The 21,105-nt window shown below is 31.7% G+C and overlaps 1 protein-coding gene across 1 annotated transcript; it reads left to right on the top strand.

Annotated features, from left to right (window-relative positions):
* Nucleotides 1-9,452: 9,452 nt before the first annotated feature.
* LOC127711253 (oncoprotein-induced transcript 3 protein-like) lies at nucleotides 9,453-13,896 on the top strand. Its single transcript, XM_052217279.1, has 4 exons — nucleotides 9,453-9,627; nucleotides 11,073-11,237; nucleotides 12,751-12,880; nucleotides 13,700-13,896. Exons 1-4 carry the CDS (start codon nucleotides 9,621-9,623, stop codon nucleotides 13,836-13,838), a joined length of 441 nt encoding a protein of 146 aa, XP_052073239.1. The 5' UTR covers nucleotides 9,453-9,620; the 3' UTR covers nucleotides 13,839-13,896.
* The last annotated feature ends 7,209 nt before the right edge of the window (nucleotides 13,897-21,105 follow it).

Raw genomic sequence — 21,105 nt, 5'->3', positions numbered from 1 at the left:
AAACAGAGTGAGCGTGGCAGGATACTTATACATCCCTACAACAAAAAGACACTAAATACAGATCCTAGAGTACTCGCAATTACTGACAGTAAGTTCATAGCCAATAACAACTAATAAAAAAATCATGCATCTAAGACTAAAATATCAATCAGTACAAATCCAAAATCCAATGTATTTAGTGTACAGACGTCATTTATTCATTTCAGATTGTTCCTGGTTTGATGTATTATCATTTCCCAAAAAAGTTCCAATGCGCGCCTTTGGGATTCTGTGGCTTCCGAACGGGGCACTGGTCAAAACAAATTTGTATGGCATGACACCATTTACACAATCACCCTTCCATTCTACCTGTGAAGCCGCCCCTTCAACTGAAACTATATGTACTGCATGTTCCACAGCTACTGCTTGCTTATGTTTACAACCTGAACAACATACAAGTGTCAATCGTTTGAACGACCCCTATCTCTTTTGTGTGTAGCCATGTACATGCATGTAAGACTTCAATCGTGTAGTGGGGCAAATACACCTTTATTAGATTCGTGCAGTTAAACTAAACTAGAAACAAATAGTGCAATATACAAATAAAAACATACCTTGAAGCGGCCTTCTTATTTCTTTCCTGCACGACAACCAATTTACTACATTATGCAGTTAAAAGCACACGTGTATTTATAAACCCGCTAATTTCAATATCATTTATGTAAAAACATAGTTCATTGGTCTAAAATAATTCCCAAGTTAGAAGCATTCTTCTGATTGGTGACGCTGGATATGGAATTTCGAATACCGAATTTCGAATTTCGAACTTCAGATATTGAATCTCGAATTTTGAATATCGGATCTCGCATGATCCTTCTGGGCTTTCGTAATTATTTAAGAAAGTTGTGATACTAGATATCTGAAAATTTGCCGTGACTTCGAGAGGTCTTGGGTTGGGCCATCGACCCAATCATTTGATACTAAAGATGTGCATTTCGCCTACTATGCTTAGCATTTAGAGGAAGGAGCAAAAACTTGTCGACTAATAGTGTGATTAAAATGTCAGAATAAAGTGACAAATCTTCCTATGGACCGCCGTAACATTGTGACCTAGCATGTTGAAAATCCTAGTCAGCGCGTCGGTTTCGTACCAAGATATTATACATGAGGGTCTGGATTGGGTTCATCATTTTTCTTTTCTTCAATATCTACACACATTATTCTCTATTTTTTTTTTGCCTACATGTGTGTATTTTTCTCTATTCTATATTTGTTTACCCATCTAGACCTTCATACATGTAATCGTCATGCATGTTCACAACTTCCATTATGCAGTGATAGCAAGTGACATACTGACCGATTATATAGTAAGGTCATTTTAAGTATTAATACTGGTTCTCTGTAACAATTTAAACTCTTATATAGGGAGTGTGGCACGCATGGTCATGGATTTTCTTCAAACTTCACACACTTACTAGTCTTGATGAAACAAACAAAAAATGGCAAAATTTTGGTTGCTAAGCATATCGGTTGCCATAGCAACCAATGACCAGTTTTACCTCTTCTGAATATCTATGATTTTAAGCTGAAAAAGGCTATTTTCAACATAATTTTTCATAATAAATAATTAAGAGAATGAATATTGCTTTATGATTTTATTAAATATATGCATTTTATTAATGTAATTTAATAACTGATATTTTCATATTCCATTTCAATCATAATCACATATACCCCCCCTTTTTATGTGGTTTGCATTAGGTAAAAAATACCCTTTTGAGGTCATTTTTGAATGCTCACCATAATTGTTTGCGGACACCTGAGTTGAAGTCAACCATGAATTCATAAATATCATAGTCTTATCTTATCAATGATGCGAAAAAGTAATGGGGAAGTATGTCTCAATATTTTGTTACCATGGATACAAAATGCTTAGTTTTCATTTTTTCAGAAAAAAATTATTTTTTGAAAATTTTGAAAAAAAATGTTTTAAAACTTAATTCTGCAGTCAGAAAAAAATAAACAAATATACAATATGTAGAAATTATTGTAATCATCAAAATTTTAAACATATTCATATATAACGGTATTATAGTTTGAACTGTGTTGCTATGGAAACAATTTCATTTTGATACACAAGTTTAAAACAATTTTGAAAAAAGTTTCAGTTAGTTTCTTAAATGTGCACAAAAGTAGGAAAACTAAAACACTTATTAAGTTTCACTGTATACACACATGTGTATATATAACTGATTTTGCTAGTATAGTATTTCGATAATGGTGTTACCACTTGAAGGAAACAAACACAATTTCTCTATTCTGGTAAAAGTGCTGATTATAAAGAAATTTCAGTCTGTTTTCATGATCATGAAAAATATACAAGAAAAACAATTACTCAATCTAGAAAAAAACAAATAAAATCATGTAAAAAATTACATATTCAATTGTACAATATTTACCATTGAATGTGTTGCCATGGAAACAAGTAGTTCAGTTGCAAAAATACGGATAAGTACTAATTTTTACAAATGCGTTTTAATGAACTTCGATACATATAACAATGAATGTATACAGTTTTGCTTACATAAGCAGGTTTTCTTGTATTTGAGAAATATTAATAATATTCCAGGCATTATTAGTGATAGTGTTGCCATGGAAACAACAACTTACACGTATATGCATAAACTTGGAAAACACTTGAAAATAGACTCAATCTCTCATACAAAAACTCTCTTCTGTAAGTTTTCAATTTAATGCAGTGTCAAAGAATGATGGTTTTTACAAGTCAGTCTTGTCAACTAGTATTCAAATGCTGTAGTGAAGATTAAAGATCAAAGTGCCACTTGGTGTTGACAGTTTGGAATTTTAGCTACTAGCTCCTAACTATTTATACATAATATTAAGAAGATACAATCAGAATATTGACAGTTCAAGAAAGGCCAAGGGGGGGGGGGGGGGGGGGGAGGGTAAGATTTTGTAAAAATGAAATGATCGATTAGTTATGGTTTGCTTTGTGTCCAGTGTCAAATATCTCATGCATATTTCATAAGAGAACAAAATCAATAAATTTAATAGGAACATTGTTGGTCCAGTGCTAGTCTACTGACCCGAAATTAATTAAAGGCAATAATTTGATACACTTCAACACAATAGAAAAATAGAACAAAAAAAGTCAGACGTTGGTCCTCTACTTGAAGTAAATGATAATTGACCATCTAACCTTTCTTTCTATAAAGGAAAAAATACCTATATTATGAGCTGTTTATTCATTATTAAACTCAATGTTGAAATGGCAAAGCATGTATAGCTATACGTTTTGAATATTATTGTATTATTGGATGATGAGTATCTACATGAAGATCATTTTTTTAGGTGAAGGTGAAAAAAATAGACAATTTCAAAAAGGTCCGGCAATATGGGTAGGCTGGGATGAAGGCGGACAATTTGAAATATCACTGGAAATCGGGATCAATTGGACAAGGACAGAAATTTCAATAGGTCAACTTGGGTGCCCCTAAAAGAATTAACACAAGGGTTCTTTAGCAAACAAAGGGCGTAACCAACAAGGGCGGGTACTGTCGGCCGTTGACCCGATGGTCCCTGCTATCCATCCGACACATTTCTTGTTAGCCGTTCTGGCCGGGGAGGAATTTTCGAGATTTTCCAAAAATATTCGTTTCCCTACGAAACCGACGGAAAATCTGTCAGATGGTGGCTGCGGGTCTTAAAACGAGCAGTGGGGGAAAATATACCATATAGAAAATTTTCATATAACGGGTCCAATTGACTGCCTAAAGTGATGGCCCGCTACATTTATGCTTCAGTGATTCCATATGTAATCAACCAAATATTTCCAATAAATAAGGAGGGGACGGGCCCTCAGGGCCCCTGGATCCGCCTGTGGTAGCACTATCTTAACATTAGTATTAGGCATTGGATTATTGAAATTTGAGAAAATAACAATTATCTTAAGTTTATGGATTTTTAGCAGCAAATTAAAAAATATTGACCATAAATTATGCTAACTCTTTACCGTGAAAGGGTAACTTTAAGAGAATTATATATTACATGTACATATAATTTGATTTTCACTGAACATGCTGAAAGCCCATAACAGAAAGATGTTTCTCAAAATTAGTATATTGTCTTTCTTTTAACAAAAACAAAAATAGATTTTACTTTGAAACAGGACTCAATGTTTATAACATATAATACATGTGACTTTTTGTCCTTGACTTTTTGTCTGTGACTTTCTGTCCTATATTTTGACCGTTATCATGACAAGGAAAAATGACTTTATACCTATTTATATGTAATAGGCTTTGCATCAAATTTATAGAAACACTTAGATTGAACTATTAATTTTATCAAATAAGAAAATATAAAATGCTTTTCAAAAATATTAGCAAACGATAAATGTATTGACTTTCGGGAACATTTGGCATACCTCAAGTTAAGTCGTTGAATATGTTTACTTATATTTTATTAAAATATTTTAAACTACCAAGATATCGTACATGCAGGGGCTCGGGCATACCTCAAGTAGTCCGCGAAATGTTTATTTTTTTTATGAAAATATTTAAAACTACCTAGATATCCTACACAAGGCTCGGGCATGCCTTAAGTTGTACGTGGAAATAATTATTTACTGTTATGAAAATATTAAAAAAACAATTATATTGGATTTATCAACTTACATGTATTTTTGGCCTACTTCACACCTTTTGTGTGTTACTTTGTATTTGTGATCAAACGTGTCAAATTATAACCGGTAATATACAACATAATTTACAACACAGTAAAATACAATATACTACTCAATACCATAAAAAGTTTAAATAACCTGGTGCCCGTCACAGTACCCTAAACTGTTTTTCCCAGTTTTTATTATTATTTGATAAAGACTTTACCATTCAATCTTAATGGTTTTTTTTATATAAATTTTAAGCAAATCCTATAAGATATAAATAGGTATTAGGTAGTACAACGATCAGGACACAGTCAACGTTGGTCAGGTCAAGTTTTTTTACCCAAAAACATATATTTTCCCCCTTTTTTTAATGATATAAAATAACACAGTAATTTTCATCGGTTAGGTCATTGCTGTTGTTGGTCAGGTCATTGTCAACGTTAGAAGGGTCACGTTTTCGGAATTTTTCGGAATTTTTTAATATTTGTGTCTATATTTTTTCATATAGTTATATATTAAATGATCAAATTTTATTATATTTCAAATTAAACATAAATCCTTTAAGAAATAAAAAAAGTAATGAGCATTTTCATTTGGTCCTGTCATTGTCAGCGTTGGTCAGGTCACGTTTTATGAAGATTTAAAAGTTTTCTATATTTTTTCTTATATTTATGTATTAAATGGACTAAATTTATAGCAATTCAAATTTGACAAAATTTTTAAGAAATAAAAAAGTTATTAGCATTTTCGTTTTGGTCCAGTCATTAGTGAAACCCGTCAAAGGGAGACAATTCGTATTGTGAGGAATATTGCACAATGACCATTTTTTGGAAATTAATTTCAGATGTTTCTAAGTAGATTCCCCATAACTTTTTTTGATTTTTGATGAAAACAAGGCTGAAATTAATTGTTTTGTGTTTCTTTTTAATATATGTAGCCGCATAATTTCACAACACTACACCAAATATTGTATTTTTCTCAAAATTCCCAACTTTCTCCGCTGTTACCATGGTAACCAACCAATATATATATCAGATGGCATTATTTTTCTGACTAGGCTAATAGGATATACATTACAGTCAATTTTCAGAAAGATCGGTGACTATGTGTGCCGAAAAAGTTTAAGTGGTTACAGAGAATGAGTATTAAATATTTAAAAAAAGACTTATTACATAAGCCGACAAATTATACCATATATATGATAATGATTTGAATACACTTATTACAGTTTTGTATTATTTTGTTTTTCCAAATTTCATTATTTGATGCATTTTTTTCCGTATAGTATAATTTTCATAATTTATTATACGAATGAAGTTTTGTTAAACAAATTAAAGAGGTTATATTACTAGGTTATTTGTTCGGCAAGAAAAGGTCAAGAGTATTTATTGGTAAATTAATCTTTCAAATAAAAGATTTAAATAAATCTTTAATCGCAAATTAGTGAAACAGTTAAATCGAATAAAACAATGTTTTGGATAATTATCTGCATGATATTGCCCTATAACTTTGGTAAGTAAATAGCAATTGTTTACAGAGTAAAATACTTTATATGTTGAATCATTGTCCATTTTACCAGCATGTTCTGTTAAATAAAACTTGTAGTTCTATCTAAAATGAAATCATAAAAACGTTCCGTCAGTAAGTAAGCAGATCAATGTATTATTCTAATATGTCCAACCGTTGTTTTCCTTGTTAGCAGGTTGGCAGTTGTGAGATACGTGATTCTTGCAAAATGCTAATATAAAAAGGGCCCTACACAAGCAAGCCATAATTGTCAATTTTCGATAAAAAAAATACCAACTTTCCTCCCAGTCAACATATTTATACTAACCTACCCCATTTATGCATCGTTTCAGAAGAAGGCCGCTTTCCCCTTGAATTATTTCGTACTATGGCCAGTTTCAAAAAGATCTTCAAAAGGAGGAGGTATGATATAAGCCATTATATGTGACCCCTGAAAAAATAGTAAAATAGAATAAGACTCAAAACCATATAAATTCTATTAATTGAATGATTGATTGATTTTTGATTGATTGTTGGTTGCTAAACGTCCAGTGGCAAATATTTCATGCATGTTCAGGACGAGAACAAATTCAAAATACATGCAGAAGGTAGGTTCTGTAATAGGGGTGAACAGTTTTGGAATTCCCGTGGAAAATGAGGATAGATTGGATAGGGACAGAAATTTAGCCTTGCAACAGGTCATCTGCAAACCCCTGAAAGAGTTCTTGCAAGGGTTCCTTGCGTGCTGAGGGCGAGAAACTCCCTCTACACGAGGCATTAGATTTAAGGTCTTAATTCTGACCGGACGTGGCTGCGAACTTATACATCCCGCACATTCAAACAGACGCCCCACTTTGGCGATGGTTTTAATGCCTGCTGGCAGAAGACCAAGGGTGACCAAATTTCTATTCCCCAGTCACGCTTGATGGTTATTAATTCAATGAACAGACTAATACAATATAAACGCTTTAATTCGTAAAGGTCAGGCGTGCCGAAATAGACCAAAATGACCATTTAAATCATAGTTTTTGGACAATATTTGTATGTTTAATGAGCAAAGGCCTTACCAAAACGACCCCTCTACCAAGAAATTTGCTTTGCATGCACACGTATAAAAATTGCGGTTTTTATCCAACGCAATCATAGGTTTGAACGTTGTTTTCAACTTATATTTGTTTATATTTTTTCGTTTGGGCTTGTATTATATTTGCCTTCGGATTTTTATAATCCGTTCATCCTAATTAGACTCTTCAAAATCCAAGAGTCAATCCTAAATTGAGGTAAATTATATATGGCCTTCCAAATACCGTTTCGATTCCTAACATCACTGAAAAGACATTAATTGTCGAAATCCGGATATGGTGTACAAATGTTTGCACCTCATGTTTGCGTTATATCATCATCATCATCCTTATGGTATCTAGTACTAAGTTTGTGTTTTTATTCCAGTCAGTCAATAAACGTGGCATCCATCATGGCTTAAAATAGAACATAGGGGTAACATGCAGTTTTGGCTTATATCTCAAAAAAACAATAATCAGCAGTTCAATATCTATTTGCTGTGAAAGTTTTAGACGAATCTATTGCCCCTGAACTTATTATTTTAATGACGTTTCTCCGTTTTTGGTTATTATCTTGAAAACCTTTGTAGATAATGATAAATTTTAAACAAAAAAAAAGTTCCGCAAACTTAGATTAACCAATAAATCTAAAAACCGAATTCGTCAATTGATCCCTTATAGGAGTTTTTGCCAATGAAAGACTATTTTTATTGAATTTAGAAAAAAATATATATAATCAAAAACTATGATAGATACACAGAAACTTATATTGGTAAATAAGTTCAGCAAAGTGATACTTACAAAAAAGTCATCATGTTTTAGTTGCTTTTAGTCTCTGATGCATGATTTTTTTATTATTAATTGTTTTTTGCTTTTAACTAGCTTTCAGTAACTGCGAGTACTCTCAAACCGTACTTTCGTGTTATTTGACCTGTTACACAATTTGTAGTGCATTTTTGTTATTCAATGTTTACTTATTTTGTATTATATCTCGTCTCACTTTTTTTTAATATGTACCACCTCTGAGAAGTACTTAGTATGACGATAAATTTTCACTGCTGTTCTCGTACTATGAACAACAAATTTATTTTTTTTTGTAAAAAATATCTCCCTACTCCTAAGAACAAAATAATTATATTTAAATTTACATATGTACGTTATTCGACATTTTGTCTAAGGTTAAAGTTGTCTTTTTGACATTGTGTCATAGATCAAATTTATTCGTTCAGTGTATGTTTACTTGTTTTTGTTAATATGTGTTTTTGATTGAGTCAAGCCATTTCAATTGATATTTTATAGTGTGTCTTTCTATGTTGTAATGTTACACTACTATTTCAGGTTAGGTTGAAGTTTGGAGCCTGTTAAAAACGTTTAAACCCGCTGTATTTGTTTGCACCTGTCCTAAGTCAGGAACCTGATGTTCAGTGGTTGTCGTTTGTTGATGTGGTTTATAAGTGTTTCTCGTTTCTCGTCTTTTATATAGATTAGACCGTTGGTTTTCCTGTTTCAATTGTTTTACACTAGTCAATTTGGGGACCTTTATAGCTTGCTGTTCGGTGTGAGCCAAGGCTCCATGTTGAAGGCCGTACTTTGACCTATAATTGTTTACTTTTTATATATTGTGACTTGGATGGAGAGTTGTCTCATTGGCACTCATACCACATCTTCTTATTTCTATAATGACTGAAATTGTCAATTAATGCAAGATCTAAACAAAAATTCTAGGAGAGCTTCTTGTTTTAAAGATGATTGCCAATAGGAAATGGCTTTTGTGGTTTTCCTCAACAGTAACGAACACTCAGTTTCACATTTTTTTTTTTTACAAAACATGTTTCACCATAAGATCGGACGATATTGACATGCGTTAAATTCAAATTATTCCGACCGCTTATCATTTTTACTTTAAGCGCACACAACTTACAAACATGTCCAAACTCATTCATATACAATAATGAGAGATGACGATTTTTCTACTTAAATAAGAAATATATGGCACATGCGTGAATGAGACAGCAACCAAACGACTTGAAAACTTAAAAAAAACATTTATTACTCTCATATAGCTCCTAACATTTCTATGTATTTACACATGTCTGGTTTTCATATGCTTAGATCTGAGCGTGTTTGATGTTGGTAAATACAGAAAGCGCTTGGACGCACGAAATATATAAAATGTTATTTCCATTATCTAATTTCTTGGAATTTTAGGACAGGATCCATGTTCAGACTCTGGAACAGGAACAATATCGCGCAATATCTTAGATGTGCCGTTCTGTGACGCCAATTTAAATCCTATCTGGTACAAAATAGATGAAAAAACCGGTGAAGATATTTATACCGAATGTGTTACGTTCGGAACTTGTGGAACAGTGTATCCGCTATGGATGGATGGTAACATTATTTTTTTCAGTATTCTAGTTATACATTTTATATGAACCATATATAATATCATTATGCATGCATTCTTCCCGTTCATCCAATGACACTAAATATTTAATAGAAGTTACAATTTGTGAGTTTGTTTGTGGCGAAATCATCAATCAATTAAATAGTCATGATGGTATAGTAATCTGGATACAGCTTTGCTGCACATTATTGAACTCAATTAAATCTAAAACAAAAGTATATGCATGGTGATACAGAGTTATCCTTTTATCTGGTGTAACCAAGTATTAAAAATTATAAAAATCAGTATAAATAGCAAATAAAAAAGCAATAAAATCTAAAACAGAAAAATACGTTTAATATTTCAACCATAACGAAACTTTTTGAATGATTGTTTAAAAAGAATACGGCTAACGTACAGATAACATAAGAAAGGAATGTTGACAGGCCAAGAAGTGTTGTCTTGTCTCAATTCATGCAATACCCTATGGTAAAAAAATTAAATCCCGAAGAGAATATGAATATAAGCAACGTTACGTCGTTTGGTCTCTGGTGAATAGTTGTTTCATTGGCAACCATATTACATCTTCTTGTTTTTGTAATTTATAGACATTTTATGCATACCTGTTTTTGGATATCTCAGTAGAATTATAACATTCTGGATCTTAAGAGTTTAAGTAGGCGACCACATGCGGATGTCAATTAATGAACAAACGTTACTTTGATAGCAAGTAGATGTGTAAATAAATGACGTGTTTTCATATAGCAGCAAATATAATAAGGAAGAGTCATTGGTTAAACTCAGCCGCGGATCAAAACCAAGTCTAGTCACCTCAACCTAGAATTAATAAGCGTATATTTCATGGATCTTCATGCATACAATTGAAGTTTGATTATCTTTGATGAGTTTTTTTTAGCTTGTTTGTTAGCTGATCCCTGACCTCTTTATTACATATTTTTCTGTCCTCCATGTGTACATGTGTCGATTGGCTTGTTTCCCTATTGGTACCCCAATCAATTGGTACATAACCAAGGTAATTTTGATTTTATAGTCCATGAGCAAGCAAATGTTAACTATACTGTTTCCTTATACACTACAGTAATCATTCTAAAATTATTATAGTTTTTGCATATCAGGCTATCTCTAGTACTATACAATGTAGACGTTCCTCTGAAATCTGACCAAGAGCAGAATTTATTGTCTAAGAATAGACGATTTCTATTTTCTAAGATCATACTATAGTTTGTATAAGACTTTACTTTGTCAAGTCGGGAAAATAATGTCGCTAATGTTCAGTCTCGTAGCTTCCTTAAAAAATCTGTAGTAAATATTTTATAAAAAGCTGCAAAAAAATCAATTAATGATCATTTATACGCCTACTTATCTTTTATTAAATGATTTACATTATTGTTATTTCCTTATATATTTTACTCCGATTGTTTTCCACCAGGCAGTATACCAGAGACAAGTGAAGGTATTGTTGATAGAACTGTTTGCCAGGTAACACCGGGAAACTGTTGTAATAGAACATACGCCATACAAGTGAAAAACTGTGGAGATTTTAGGGTTTACAAGTTGACATTTACTTATGGTTGTTACCAAGCGTACTGTTTCAGTAAGTTTACTTAAAACTATGAGCAGAGTCATATTGTGTTTGTCACTATACAAAGAGACATGCGATACCAAAGGGAGAAGTAAAACTCGTAAGTCGAAGAGAGACCGACCAAAATCATGGAATTTATATCAAATGTTGGTACATGTAATACTGGAAGTTTAAAATTCTTTCAGATCAACTTCTTTCTCTTCTATAGGATATCCACCCTATTTACAGGGTCACCTCTTTAAGTATATAATGCGTTAATAAAACTTAATCTTACGATTAGTCTGATTGCATTTAAACTTATCATAATAGTTAAGCTGCGGAGTAGTACATTTGTAAATATCCCTATACATAATGGTTTTAGTTTTATATTGTTTATAATGTAAATACACTGTATGCCTTTTGAAGCTGACAAGAAGCTAATTTCGAATCATTAATTTATTGAAATTATGTCCGAAAAATTGATAAAAGAAATGTTCTCTTCTAAAATATAAGTAATCAGTCTTAAAGCAGCAAGTGATATGTTTTAATACTTATGTTTTAAATTTTGGTCAGACTTTATATGCCTTGTGTGTTTATTTTGTACACTTGAGTATCGCACAGTCCTTTTATTTCCTATTAGAACCAAACCGTTGTGTAAAACAAAAAGACATATGATGGTCAACTTTACTTCTGATGTATTATATGACTGTTTACTAAAATTGTATACTGTTGAGTAGGCTAAATCCATGTGCTGAAAATTTGGATCCAACCTTTCCAAACATTTATTGAAAGCACACACTCTGTAAGAAGAATATTCTGACAATTTCAAACTCTGTAAAAAAATAACTTTGTAATTTGAGGCATACATCTATGATTCAAAGAAAGTCGTGTGTTTGAAGAAAAAAATCATATTCTATTACTGTTTTATAAGTCAAAACTGTGACTTGTTGTACAAAGGGAGAACACTGTAATAGCACAAATACCATATCGGTAAGAACTTGGTATTTGTTATATTATCATCAGAAAAGATAAGATAACTTTATTTCGATTTGGAATCAGTATTAAAACTATAAAACAAAACAAAAAGCTCAATGTTCAAATATATGAGTTATTATTAATTACATGGTAAACAAAAGAACATAGAACAGTGAAATTTACAGACTACACAATTGAAGAATTACTTCGGAAACCTCTTTGCATGCATGAATCTAGTATTAATATTTGTTACGTCACAGAATGCAAAAATCATATATTATTGGGAGAAATTGGCAGTCAAAAGTGAATTGCAAGTGCATTTGCCAATAAATGCGAATTACATTAATCCATGTAAGAGGAAAAGAAATGCAAGAACAACTTGTACAATCTATTATAAATCAATTTCAGGCGGTTTTTTTTTGAAAAATTGACACATTCGTTATCTTAGTATAATTATATTTTACTCAAAAATCAACAAAATATCAATATTTTGAATTGTCAGGAGAAAGATATATACGTAAAGATGAAACCATTTGAAACAATCACACATGAAACATTTTTTGAATTTCAGAGGCCTCAGACGAAGTCACCGATTGTAGTGATAAAGGCAATTTTAAATGTGGTGGAGGCAACACCAAAGTTTTAATAGCCGTTAGTTTAGTTGTTGTGTTCGGTGTACTAATTGTGGGTACTGTCGTCTGGTACGTATTCCAAATCTGTTTGTACTTATTTCCGTTTTTAAAATGGTAGGTAGATAGATACTCTGTTTTGTGCTAGACTGACACGCTACGTCAGATTTTCAACGTGGCAGCTAAAATAGGTAAAAGTCAGTACGCAGACATATGACCCTATCCACATACATTATTCTTACCCATGAATTAGGCACGCTTAAGGTGGTACCTAACACTACAGGGAGATAACTCTGTAAAAATCAACTAAACGTTTTAATCACGTTGTATTGTTAAGGAAATATTAAGCTTCTCAATGATTAAAATTAGTGTTTGTCAAACTGCTATATAACCAACGAAATTTTTCTGATAAAGTGGTTGGTTCAAATTCTTTGAAATTTTTATATTTTTGTCAAAGGGTCAAAGTAAACATTATGTCAAAATTTTATGAAAATTAAACGAGCCAAATTAATTTTAGTCCAGGTGTTGGGTACCACCTTAACACAGAAGCGGAAAATACTAATTTTTGAAATCTTGACCTAGCAGAGAATCGAATAAGCGATCTCCTGAGCTAGAGATGAGCGATACCACGATAACAGCGTGACGGTTGCATTTTATGAATTATGCAAGATTATATCAAACACTTAACTGCAATTACTGAATAAATTGAAGATCTGACATTATCAAGAAATTACCTATATGACAAATCCTTTACTAGAGACCTCCAATCAACAAGACATTACCTAAATGACATATCCTTTATGAAATAATTAAAATAGATGACTGTTTTTGTCTAGTTATTTTTACAATTTTTTTTATCCAAATTATAACAGTTTTATTTATTTTTTTCAGGTGTTATTTTAGAAGAAGACCAAGTAGCATGCGGAAGCCAATTTTGTCAAACGAAAAAACGAACAATAGCAATAGTCAGCCACCTATTGTCCATATCAACGAACCCGCACATGATTTTTCAGTCGAATCAGTGTTTTAAGACTTATATATAGCCGTATTATCTGGCATAGCTGTCTAAAACAACATTTTTTTTTGCATGTATTATCACTGTAATGTTGTTTTAAATAAAAAAAATAATAAGTATGAGTCAATAGGAAACCGTTCCCTGTTCACACTATCTAAATTCAATGTCCAGTGAACCCCTAGACCTGAATAAAAGGATTAATTGGCATATATATGTGGGACTCAGAGGTGCGATGGGGACGATGAAGTGTGATGGTCACGCTGAAGTGCGATGGTCTACGCCGAAGTGTGATGGTCCTTTCGCTGATGTGTGATGGTCTATAACACGAATGATAACTACTACGTTTTTGAGTCATTGCAATAAGTATTGGTTTTAAAGGAAAATAACCTTTTATGTAGCGTTTATAGTGGTCAATATCTAAACGATTATATAAACTATAATAAATAATTGCTTTTTTTGTCTGAAGCTCTTAACAAAGTACACTACAACGTTACAGTTAGGACTGGAAAGGCAATGAATATTTATCATGACTGTTTTAAATTAAATAGGTTATACTCTCAATGTTTTACCTTAAAAAACTGAAAAGCTACTTCCAACAAACAAATTGACTTCTTCATTGACTACTTCTATAAATGTGAAAATTGATTTAAATCCATCGTACTTCAGCTTCACCACCATCGAACTTCGGCATAGCTATCAACAAGATAGCGTCACAATCCCACCATCGCACTTCAGCGTCAAACCATAATTGCACTTCAGCGTGACCATCGCGGTTCGGAGTACCATTGCAGTTCAGAGTCCTACATATATAACAAAGGTCACGTGACTATATTTGACAAAAACTTCAAAGTACTAATAAATGTTTAAAACCAAAACTTTAACGGACGCACAATAAGCGAACAAACAGATGAATAGCAAAGATAAAAATACCCCTTCTTACTATCGTAGTCCGGGCATAGAAAGATCCATGTATACATTTAAATATTACTAGACTCAAAATAGCATATGTTGTAAAAATCCTGGTTCAGAACACCCGACACATTAAACAATATTATTTTAATTATCACCCTGCTTAAATGTTATAATCTTTCTTATTACCCTGAAGACTTATATGACTCAGTCACAAAAAGTTTTGTTTTATTATCGAATTCGTCGACGTTACTGAAAGACATGTCGAAATCAAGTAATTCCTAATTGGTTATAAGGAATCATAGTCTTTTGTCCAATCCGTAAGTATTACACATTTCATAACGCAATGGTTCACTATAACTCTCTAACTCTTTGACCATATTCGAATTTGAAAGTTTGAATGATAAAGGCATGACTGACATAATCTAAACCAAACCGGAAAATAAAGTACACAAAACAGAAAACTAACGAAACACAAAAAAGACTTAGGTTGAACTTTTATGCTGCTAAAGGTTAAACAGTTCCTGCTCACCAATGACATCTGTGTTTATGCTCAGGACAAATATGAATTAGTTACGACAATTAGACCATGTTCGTGGTCATCTGACCCACAATAACTCAAATTTACAAAACGTTAAAACAAGTAATGATGCACACAGTAGAACTCGCATTAATAACTTTACAATTTTAGAATACTTCAATCAGTAGCTTCAACTCACAAGAGTACATACAATCCGATAGAAAACGCAAACTCTGGATAATGAAATCAAGAAAATATTTGTTTAAAAAATGAATTATTTTAGGAATTGCAATAGTAATAGATGACAGTTTAAAAATGCAGCAACTAAGGATCATGAAATTACAAATGACATCGTGTACAATGTGAAAAAAACCGTAAGCTGTAAATACACCAATACTAACGGGGTCAGTTTTATTACTCAAAACGGTCGTGCATATACAAAAGTCAATGTTTAGAAATATAGGAAAAAGATAGTTTAGTTGGCCGTTAGTTTTCTCAATTGAATTGGTTCATATTTTTCATGTCGGGGCCTTTTATAGCCGACCATACGATGTGGGTTTTTCTCATTGTTGAAGGCGTACGGTTGCCTTAAATTGCTTACATCCACTTCACTTGAACTTTGGTGGATAGTTGTCTCATTGGCAATCATACCACATCTCCTTACTTTTATATACCAAATGAACAATCAACTATTGTAAGTTGTGGAAAAATTGGCCAGTACTATGTTCATTTAAAAAAACCATAAACAACAGTCCACAAAACACCGGTAAGTAGGTAAATTTCAGTGAAACAGCAGTTCCAAAACACGATGAATGAAAGATAAACCGAAAGAGATAAACACATCTACAGGAGATCAACATATTTCTTCACTCTCTCAATTGCATACAAGTTCAATTATTGATGATATTCTTTATATTTGAATGTGTATCGTGCGTTCCTTGAAGTCACGTGTCGCAGAATCCTAAATAGTAATTAAAAAAACTTCCAAATACCAGAGCTAGAATCCCATTACTGAATATGCATGTTTGTGTTTGTCTAATTTCATCATAATCGTATTTGTTTAGATCGTTCTTTTTGTACTTTTTTGGTGCTTTCTTTTTCAAAAACAAAACACTTTAAACTGTTATATGCATGATATAAGCAGGGCCAGATGCCACCACATGTAGTACCATGTTTGAGGCTAGTACAACATAATCAACCAAGTAAAACTGAAAAGACACTGTTTAGACCGAGATGCCAATGCAAATTGTGTCCTACAGAAAGTAGAATAAACGATTTATAATTTCTGTTTTAACACGCTTTTGAAGTTCTAGGATGGTTATAAACGCTATTTTTTATTGATTCCGTTTTGTTATAAGATACACGTTTACATACATCTAACTGGCCAGATGTATGCTTACATTCTGTCTTTCATGGAACTTTAGCACGGGAATTGTCATTGTCAGTTTTTTTCAACTTATGAGTTTGCATATCCCTTTGGTATCGTTCACCTCTTTTTTTTAAATATACCATTAAAAAAGTGAACCAAAACTTCCAATTTCAATAGTTCTACTAATTATCAAAATTGTGTTAACAAAACAATAAGGGATAACACAATTAAATGCATAAAAAGATAGTACACTGTGCACTGATTTATCCTCTTTTCCCCTGATATCGGTCAACCTTTTTCAATCCCCATTTCCATGAATATTTGTAGTCTATTACAACATTTCTATTATTGTTAGTGTAAGGAAATAGATTATCTACTTTAAATTTGATCGATGATTGATAAAATGAAATTCTAGCAGATGGCTGTTATTATGTAAATTTGGACGGTTTTTGCCAGAACCTTGTTAAGTAACTTCTTATTGCTGAATATTTCACTGCCAAATTACTGCACATGGGATGCGTTTGATAGTACAATTATTTAGCTTCTTTTGAACATCATTCTGGGGATTTCACAATTACATAGACCAGGGAAAACAAATGTTATATACTTTGAAAGTTTTACATAATTTTTTTTTTTTTTTTTTTTTGGCTGTAAAATACATATGGAAAAAGCTTTACCGGTACATTAATTTTAAGTAAGATCATGTTTCAAGTTGACACTGACTTGCACATTCAGTTCACATTGCTATTTAGAGTACCTTTTGCAAAGCTATATATGGATTAGTATATGATAAAATTGAGTATAATGAAAATATAAATGAAGGAAACTTATGCATTTGGATAAATTTGTAGGAGTTGTTTTACTTAACATGTACATGCTATATACTTTTCATTTGAACACATCATTCTTTTTGGTCCACCTGTTTGTCACATTAATTTCCCGGTTTCCTGATTTAACGTCATGTATTTCTGGCGACCTTTAAAATCACGAATGAACTAAAACGGGCAACGAGTTAATTTTAATTTAATTTTATTTCGGCTGTATAATTCGTCCTAGGTGTCGACCTCACAACCTGAGTGTTGACAGGATAGTGTTAAATGTAGATGAACTACTTAAACCCCTATTTTGACCTACAAAATGGTTGTTATTGCAAAGGATATTTTTTTTTTATACAGTGAAGGGTCACAGAAATTCCGTTATTTTTTCTCTCTAGTGATTAAATAGAATTCTCCTAAATGTAGCATTTATATATATAATCACTTGTATGACTAAACGATAACATTTTAATTGTAATTATAGACTTTCACCGTTATCTATTGTAACTATAATACTATCATTTAAAGGAACTTTATTACATTCTAATCCTTTGGTTTATGTGGTTAGTCATGTAATTTGTCACATCGCTTACCATAATTCCTTTTTCATATTACATTTAATCATACATCATTGATGTTATTTCACATCATGTATCTTATACATATATAGCAAATATAGAAATGCCTAAAATCATAAATTAACAACGTAGACTAGCTCCACAAATTTATTAGGTAGTATCAAGACATTATACCTTAATTATGATTATATACTGTGCTTTAATTGCAATGGTTGGTGATCAATGCACACAAATGCTAGATTAATTATTTCTGGAAATTATGCATACCAATAATGCGATCAGAAATTAAAATGCAGTTTCTTATTAATATGATCCTGATTCAATCACATTGTTAGTCAATAGAAAATAATTATGTTTGCATTTACCAATACATATGCATTTCGTGTTTTTGGTGGAACTATTATTGTTATTATGAAAAATGAAAATAAAAAAATGTTCTTAAGAAATATTCTTATGTTTATTCCAATTGCAGACGTTTTGTTTTCTATCATTCTTATTTTTTCTTGTACATGTAGCGCCTCAAGTATTCGAGTATTAATTTTGATTATACACCCTTTGCTTTCGGATTATTGGCTTTGAGCGATCTTGATAAAGGTTAATCCAGAAGAAGGCTTTGTAAGTACCAAGTTAATAACGTGTTATTTTCATTTTTAATATAAAAATACAAAAGACAAAATCGAACTCATCGTTTTATTAATTGATCTTCTGCAAGCTCCAATAGTGTCATTAGCAAGCTCAAACGCTGCTGGGGTTTGTGCAGTACGGAGTTCCACATAGCAAAAAAATACCATTATAGCCTTTTCTCAAACCTTTATTCCTATTCATTATTTGAGACACTTTTGTTCATGAGACGGATATGGGATACACGTCAATTACATCCCAGCCTCTAAAAACAAACAAATAAAAAAATTAAAAGCACACACAAAAGCAAAGAATAACAAAATATCACCCCATAAAAAAAAAAGATATCTACAGATTAACACAGTTTTTACATAGAAATTAACACATTCCATATAAATTACAACTGATCTTGAAAGTACATAATACCCTATATGCATTAGAATATTGCATTGTTTAAAGTACGTTCGTTTAACTTTGTTGTTGAAACGATTATCAATTCTAGGTAAATGATAAAACAACAAAACATATTGATTTAAATTCATATCAACAAATCTGGAATACTGGAACGTTTCTATGCAAAATGCACAATACCATAGCATCACTTATTCTGCAAGCAACAATAAATAGAATGATGTTGGAATGAAAGTTTTATAAATAATTGATGCTGCTATCTATTTCCTGGATTAACGTGACATGGAAATCAAATGAGCTTGCAATTTATCTGTCACAGACCACAGTCAACATGTAAATAGTCTACTTTACAACTTGATCACCAAGAATTTACAACACTTTAACAAGTTACAGTTTAATGAAGATGATTTCGGACTCTAATGATCGCTTTGTCAAGTTCGGATTTTTTGTTGATCGTCTGGGTAATATAACACTGATGAGGTAATTAGGGCGGATTTTTATGGCATTACAACGTACATAAAATAGCCATCATATATAATGTTTGAAAAGAACTGATTTCGAATTTCTTTACAATAACATATAGCTGCAGCACATAGGACCTGTTCCGTCTTTGTGATGAAATTATCATACCGGAATGCTATTGAAGGTTTTTTTAGAGAATGATATTGCATGAAAAATAATTTCTAGTGATTATCTGTAATTATAATTAAAATGGAAAACAATAACAGAAATTGTAGAAAACTGCTAAGACAGTCAAATGTGAGCGACCAGACATTATCTTCCGACAGCCGTGATACTGACGACTCTGTATCTGTTATTAAATGGAAAGAGTTTATAAAGAAATTGCGAAAGTATGACTACATGCTGCATGAGAAATTAGGTAAGCATGTTGAAAGTTACGTGTTCCCTGTCTTTAAATCAATTGTAGAAGTAAGTAATTTGGATTCAATTCGCATAAAACCTTTTCGACCTGGATTAATTTAACTTCCTTCGTAACGAAACAGACATTATAATTGCTGATTTTGTATAAATTGCTGTTTTTGTATAAATTGCTTATTTAAAAAACACTTTTTCATAAGGCCAACTAAGAATAATATCATCAAAATGATGACATAATATATATTTATTGACTTCTCGACATTTATTTGCCGATTCATCATCCTTAACAGGTTTTTTTTTAAGATAAATTGCATTGTACACGAACTCTGTTAATCTTGTCAAAGAAAATCAAAGTCATAGGATGTAATTCAATATTGCAGTCATATATCACCGACAAAAGCATAAGTAAACCTTTAAGTGAATATCTATCAATTTCGATATTTTTACCCCGCAAAAGTATCAGTTTTGGTCGTATCTAAATGCTAAGATCTACCAATTAAAGACATCATTGATATTATAATCAATTTTGTTCCAGTCTGTCTGGGATAAACATGATAAACACTCAAGCTACATTAAAATATACATTTTACTTTAGTTTTGACAAAGGAATTTCATTCCTATGCGTAAGGATAAAACATATGCGTAAGACAAATGAGAATTGTCTTAATTTCAAATGTATAGATATATAACGTATAGTTTTACGTGAAATGAAAAAAAAAAACCAATTTCTATCAGATAAGTCCTACTTAATATTACGTAAAGCTTGAACTTATTCCTTTTAAGGTAGATGGGGGTCTTAATTAAAATCCATATAATAATTTGTCAAAATGTAGTTTTTATCATGCTTTTTTCCAAAATATAATAAAAAGAATAGGTCACCGGACTTTTTTTCACGCTACAGGTTGTTCAAAATTGTCAGATTTTGTATAGATTATGCACGGCAAATCCAATTTTGTGTGATAAAAAGAAAACTAAATCATAGAATTTTAAGATAAAATGTAAGAAGATAGCTCTTATAACATGCTTTCAGGTAAGAGAAAGAAAAAATGGGGTCACCGGACTTGTTTTCTTGCTACATATTAAAATAGGTAAATTCATAACACTTTCTATTATAAAAATTACTTTATCTGAGTTATCTCCCCTACTATCTGAGTTATCTCCCCTTATGTGGCAAACTTGA

Source organism: Mytilus californianus, unplaced genomic scaffold (assembly GCF_021869535.1).
Source record: "Mytilus californianus isolate M0D057914Y unplaced genomic scaffold, xbMytCali1.0.p SCAF_1, whole genome shotgun sequence".
Taxonomy (NCBI): domain Eukaryota; kingdom Metazoa; phylum Mollusca; class Bivalvia; order Mytilida; family Mytilidae; genus Mytilus; species Mytilus californianus.
The sequence above is the reverse complement of the archived record's forward strand: the minus strand, read 5'-3'. Positions and strand labels throughout refer to the sequence as shown.